This window comes from Chelonia mydas, chromosome 1 (assembly GCF_015237465.2).
Source record: "Chelonia mydas isolate rCheMyd1 chromosome 1, rCheMyd1.pri.v2, whole genome shotgun sequence".
NCBI classification, from domain to species: domain Eukaryota; kingdom Metazoa; phylum Chordata; order Testudines; family Cheloniidae; genus Chelonia; species Chelonia mydas.
The window spans coordinates 111,531,904-111,538,547 of NC_057849.1; the positions used below are offsets into that span (position 1 = coordinate 111,531,904).

The 6,644-nt window shown below is 42.5% G+C and overlaps 1 protein-coding gene across 1 annotated transcript; it reads right to left on the minus strand.

Annotated features, from left to right (window-relative positions):
* Positions 1–670: 670 nt before the first annotated feature.
* On the minus strand, positions 671–6,354 carry LOC102942946 (sulfotransferase 1C1). Its single transcript, XM_043524263.1, is given in 7 exon segments — positions 671–1,112; positions 1,903–2,083; positions 2,322–2,416; positions 3,557–3,683; positions 4,017–4,154; positions 6,074–6,288; positions 6,291–6,354. Coding segments are annotated over 7 exon segments (933 nt in total). The 3' UTR covers positions 671–999.
* Between the last annotated feature and the right edge of the window lie 290 nt (positions 6,355–6,644).

The window sequence follows — 6,644 nt, forward strand, 5'->3', positions numbered from 1 at the left end:
ATGTGGGTGCCTAAAGTTCAGCATATCAGGCCCAGATCCTCAAAAGGTATTCAGGCCCCTAACTTCTGTTAAAAAAAATTAGTGGAAGTTATGAGCCTAAATACCTTCAAAGATCCAGGTCTAACTTCATATTTGGCACCTAGCTAAGCAGTCTGATTTTCAAAGGTGCTGAGACATCCCAGTATCCGACTGACTTCAAAGTATGGATTTAGGTGCCTAGCTTTAGTCACCAGCTGGTTTGTTTGAGGCCTGAGAACACGTCATTCCTCGAGGTGGAACGAGTATAGTTTTCTGATTCATAGTCCCATAAACTAATTTGTTAGACCAAACTGCCTCCTATGCATGTCATTTAGGGCTAGATCTCGTATAGCATGCAGTAAGTGTGGGGGGAGAGGAGGGATAAGTAACTTCAAATTCTTGCATGACACCATTTCACCATCTGCAAAGTGTGGCTAATAGTACTTACTTACCACACTAGTGGAGTGTGAGGATGGATTACAGTTTGTCCAGCACACTGAAAACATACAAACAATAACAGCATTTTGCACTTCAGTAGTGCCTTCTATCTCAGGGTCTTTACTTGCTGCTGGGAATAGTTTTGAAAATATTGGATATTACCATCTAAAGTTTACAAATGCAAAAAAAGCAAATGAACAAGACCCCACAACCCTGCTCTTCAGAAGAATTTTATGAACACCAAGAATAAAAGTTAGAGATGAGGGGATAAATTCCAACAGGGAAATCATCCCAGCCACCTCTTTAATTGGGGGGTGGGGTTTTGAGGGACTCCTGCAAATTCTCTACAGTACATTGCTGCTTGACTCTAGTTTAATTAAGATGTTTGTCTCAAAATTAGATTTACACAGAGGAAGGTGGCTAGTCTGAAATCAGTGGTGTGGGAAACTAGGGCATTGTAATTTTAGATGCACAGGTATTTTGTGAGGCTTTTATAGGGAAAAGTGCTAGTACATTATAGAGAATAATCCCTATTGCCCCTTCTCAGAGCTCCATGCAGAAGGTCAAAGAGGTTCTAGCCATCTACTTCCTATAATCTTCATCAAATTTCTCATTCTGTGCCATTGTGAAGTGGTTCTTCCAGTCTCCAACAGTCCCTACAATACAGGAAAGCCAAAGAGATACTCAGTCACCATTAGGCAGAATTCTTCCACTTCATCCCAAGTCCTGAAATCCATTATCACTAACTCAAAAGATATTAACAGTTCAATGAAGGGCTAATTCAAAAACACAACAGAAAGGAAGATGGGGGAATACTAAAAATACAAAACAGCAGCACTGTAACAGGTTGACTCACTCCTTAAGGGCTGGGGTTGGCTCAGATCGTACTACAGAATGAGCCATAGCTGGGAGAGATCAGGGTGACTATCCTATAAAGTGCAAAAGGAGGCTGCAATCAATGAGGAAGCTTAGGAAAATGAGAGACACCGTAGGGAGCATGAAGGACTTCTGCAGGGAAGACCTTGAGACTAAGGGAATTGGAAGCTTCTGTGGAGAAACCCAGACAGAATTTGGGCCTAGAAGTTCACAGGTCTGTAGGCCAGTGAGCTAAGCTCCAGCTAGAAAGAGCTGGGAGGACGGACTGAGAACAGACTAGGACAGAAGAGCTCTGACTGAGATAAGACACCAGAGCAAAGTATGGACTGTTGTGTGTAGATGGACTTTATTTTGGAACCCTGAGGATTGTTAAGAACTGTTTTTGTTATTAAGCCAGCCCCAGGTGTGTGTGTGGGGTGGGGGTGGGGGAAAGATGTTTCTTATCCATATGAAAGCCTGTATAGAGTTCTTAAGGGTCCTGCAAGAGGGAGATTAAAAGGGCAGGGCAGCTGCAAAGCATTCCCTTGCCATAAGAGGGCACTCTGTAAATGGCCACACTGCTACAAGCACCTTTTCTCATGAATGGTGAGATTGAGTGGTCCATTACTGCAGGAGGCTGAAAAGTGTAGTTTGCCGTGGGGTTGTCCTTCATTATTTCAAATGTTGTGTAGTGGATGATCTTATCTAGAACCTCATTTTCCAAGTCCTTCTCCAGGAACTGTAACACCTTTTGGATTTCACGCTTTGGATCCTGTGGAAGGAGTGAAATTGGATAAGAAAACCGACCCGGGAAGAGGAAACAAATCCGATAGGGAAAAGTTGTGACGAAGTTTTAAATGTTGGAATCATACCTATGACTGGGGTAGGGTGCAATCAGATCAGCTGGAGACCCAGCTGTTGTTAACAGAACATTGCTGTGGGGAGCTCATACCTGCTGGAACCTTGAATGGCAATAACAGAGCACTATGAACCCTGACTCACCCCCTCACCTCCTTTAGGTCTTCATAGAAGAGGTAGAGAATACAGTGGTTCTCTTTTGCTTCCCACCATCCTTTTACGTGATCATACCAGCAACCCCAAAGCACTGAAAGAGAAGAGAGTAAGCAGTAGTCAGCAAGTAGCAATGTCTGATCTATTCAGATATCTTAGTTACTTATATAGCCCCCATAAGTGGAGTATCTGAGCACTTAATCTGTAGTGTATTTATCCTCACAATGCCTTAGAGAAATAAGGGTATTTTATAGATGGGGAACTGGCGTAGGGGGTGTTCCTTTACATTGACAAGAGGAAAAAAAAAACCCAGAAAACCAGCGGCATCTAATCTGAGTCTGGATCTACAGACTTGGGTTTGAGGCTCACATTACAGTGCTAAAAATAGCCATGTAGACGTTCCTGCTTGGGCTCTGAAACCCAGTGTGCATGTGTGGGGTGTAGACAAACCCTGAGGCACAGAGAGACTGAGGACTTTTCTACACAGCAAGTTACAGTACAGCAAGCCAGGGTGTCACACTACAGTGTGCCAGCTTGCCCCATGGTAATGTCCTTTGTGGACACTGCTTGTAGCAAACTAGGCTTTAATCTGGGCGTGCTGTAGCAATGTCACATTTACATAGGTTGTTACTGTGTGACAAGTTGGTGTGGTGTAGATTCACACTTTGGCTTGCTGTGCAGTGACTTCATAGAATATCAGGGTTGGAAGGGACCTCAGGAGATCATCTTGTCCAACCCCCTGCTCAAAGCGGGACCAATCATCAATTTTTGCCCCAGATCCCTAAATGGCCCCCTCAAGGATTGAATTCACAACCCTGGGTTTAGCAGGCCAATGCTCAAACCACTGAGCTATCCCTCCCCCCTTGGCCAAGGTTACACGTTAAGTCTGCATTGGAAACATTTTCCAGAGCCCCAGACTATCCTTCCTCTCCAGCTGATTGCTGAGCAATATGCCTTTAACCTCCAAATATATGGAAAAAAATTAAACTTTAAAACAAGGAATTTTTGGTGTTAGGGACCATGGAGGAGAAGGGGAAGTCCTTGAAGTGGAGAAAGGAAGGGTTTCTTGGTAAAAGACACCAGGATGGAATAGAGTTCCTGTTTAAATGTTTGGAGTAGATTTCCCTACAGTACATTATCAGTGTTGGTTCAGAACAATGGATGGGGGCTTAATATAAATAGCATAAATTTAAAAAAAAAAGGCACAGGATGTTGCACAATTGGTTCCATTCACCTTGTCCAGCCATGAATTTCTCCAGAAACTCCTCCCAGGTTCCTGGCTCAGGCATATTTTAATTCATTCTGTGAAAATGGGAGTATGACACCAGGTTGTCTTTTGCATTTCTTGCCACATAGATTATCTGGATTGGGTGTGGAAGCAAGTGAGAGAAAGAAATGAAATATGTATATTTAACATTATAGATGTAGACATGTACAGAGGGTTCTGAGTGTCCTGTTTTGTGATCATCTTTTGAGAGAACACACAAGTCATAAAAATTTTCTGCTTGGGAGCTGCTGTTTCCTGAAACCAAATCTGTGATTGAATGAAGTTCCTTCACTTTCATACAGAAGCGATATATTACAGGGAAGATGGGCCTCTAGATTTTAGGAGGAGTCTGGAAACCAGCCTTCATCCTATTTAATTTGTTCATTTCAGAATAAAGTAGTCTTGAGCCCCACCCTCCCCTCATTACCTTACACTTTTGCTCCCAGAAGGATGAAGGCACCTGTTGTACAGGGAGATGAGTTTTCAGTGTTTGTGGGGAGGACATTGCTTCAGCTAGTTCCAAGCCTGCAAAAAGTTTTGTAGTAATTCTCCAGTGTCCTTGTATCTATATTCCTTTTTGTCTTTGTCACCATCATGTGTGGGATTTTGACTCAGACTTTCCAGGGAAATGCCAGTTGGTATCAGTTTATACATGTGCAACTCTACCTCATTGCAACTCTCCATGGAAAACATGGTATAACAACTTGTATCAACAGTCAGTGTCCTTGAGACTTTGCCTGCATTCTTGAGGAGGAATGCTGAATGTTGATTCATATATAGATTCATTTTTTCTAGCTTTTTTGGGATATGGTCTGAATCCCTCTAGGGCAATGCTGAATATTGACTCATCTACTTGGATGGACCTTATCCCATTTCAGCACTCAGTGAATTTTCATTTTACTTTACTTGTAGAAGATTATTTCTTTTTAGGACAAGAGAGCCATAGATAGGGTGACCAGATTGTCAAAGTAAAAAAACTAGGACATCTGTCATGGAACAGGAGGCAGTGAGGGTTTTTTTTATTTAAATGAGGATTCAGGATGTGTGCATGAGACAGACAAGATGGAACAGGAAACCTTTTTTTTTAAAACTTCTCTCATCTAAGTAACTATGTTCTCCTGTCTCACTGTTCTGTCCCCTTTAAGAGTAAGATGAGTACGTTAGAGAAAGTATGGTGAAAGAAAACAGTATTTACCTTTACTATTTTCTTCCAGTCCCAACTCAATGACAGTATTTTTGATCTTATACCTCCAGAGTAGCATTTTTAAAAAAAATTCTTCCATTTGTCTTGTCACTATACTCTCCTCCTCCTGGGTTTTCTGGTTTTAGATTAGTTTCGATACTTTTGTCATTGTCTCCCCCCCGCTGCCACTTCCTCTTTTCTCTCCCCAAGAAACAGGTGCCCCTTTTGTCCCTCTATGACCTGACACAGTCAGGTGTGGGGGAGGTGAGACATACAGCTGCTATCCACAGTCAGAGAGAATTTCTTTGACTATATGCTAGGTTGGGTTGGCTTGAGGACTCACACTCACTAGCAGGCCTCATTGAAGAGCTCCTGCTCATAGACCTGAATAATCATAATGATGTGTGTAGAAATCTCTCCAGATAGCATGACAAATGGAATGGAGATTTTCTTGGAAAACTGTCATCTACAATGGATACTCTTTTTAGTGGATAAGATTTTCCATTATTTAGAAAGCAAAATTTTGATTTCATAACTCCCCTCCCCCCATACCCCAACCTCCTGCCTCAGCCTGGAGCCTCCTCCCGTACCCTAAACTCCTCATTTCTGGCCCCAGCCCAGAGCCTGCACCCCCAGCTGGAGCCCTCACCCCCTTCCATACCCCAACCCCCAATTTCGTGGGCATTCATGGTCCACCATACAATTTCCATATCCAGCCAGATGTGGCCCTTGGGTCAAAAAGTTTGCCCACACCTGCACTACAGTGACGCAAAGGTTCTTCCATCACTGTAGTTAATCCATCTCCCCAAGAGGCAGTAGCTAGGTCAAGGGAAGAATTCTTTGTTGACCTAGTGCTGTCAACACCAGGGGTTAGGATGGCAGAGCTACATCTCTGAAGGGTATCGTGTTTAAACACCCCTGAGAGACATAGCTATGCCAATGTAAGTTTTCAGCATAGACCAGCCCTAACTGATAAACTTGCAGAAATCAGGAATGGTTCATACCCGAGTAACTAACAAAACAAAAGATCCCTCCCCCCAAAACCCACAAGCCCTAAATTCATAATAGTTCAACCAATTCCCTTTGGTTCATTGTAAATTGAATGATGAATTTAACCAGGGTTTTGTTAAATTAATACAAATTGTGTGTCACTGACTATACATTTACACAAACTGAACTAAAGATTTAATCTTATGATATTAGACTATCTATTTGCATTTTGTAAGTGGTTGGTTATCTTTTTCTAAAAAGGAAGCTAGAAGTCACTGGTGCTCTGATGAAAGGCCTATGCTAGTGATTACATACATTTCAAGTCACAAGTCTTGATGAAAGTATTGCAAATCATGAGTTTCAGTACAGGCAGATAGTTCTGTCTCCACTTCCATTTCCACTCCCCTCTGTTCCCACACACCTGCTTTTGCATAGGTTGCGATGAGCAGATCATCAGGTCTGGCTCTGAAGTTCCAGATTTGATCCCACCTGTCACACACTCTTTTTGGAAGGAGAACTCCACCACTTCATCTGTTTCAGAGCGTGTTACGGAGCTCTCTAGACTCAGATCTTTCATCTTATCCAGGGCCATTGTGTACTGCATGGAGAAGAAACAGGTTGCCAGCAAACAGGTCTGCTCTAAAGAAATATATGAATTTACTATTCTAATCTCAGCCAGGGACTCCGTGCACTTAGTATGGTAAAAATGTCCACAATTCTCTGACTCAGTTGCTTAAAGTTAGACATGCCTAAATGTGGCTTTAGATTCAGTAAACTGTAGCCTAATTTTCAAAGGTGCTAAGCACCTTGCAGCTCCCACTGGCTTCAATGACAGCATCTTTGAAAATCATGCCATTTACTTAGGTACCCATGTTTGAACAT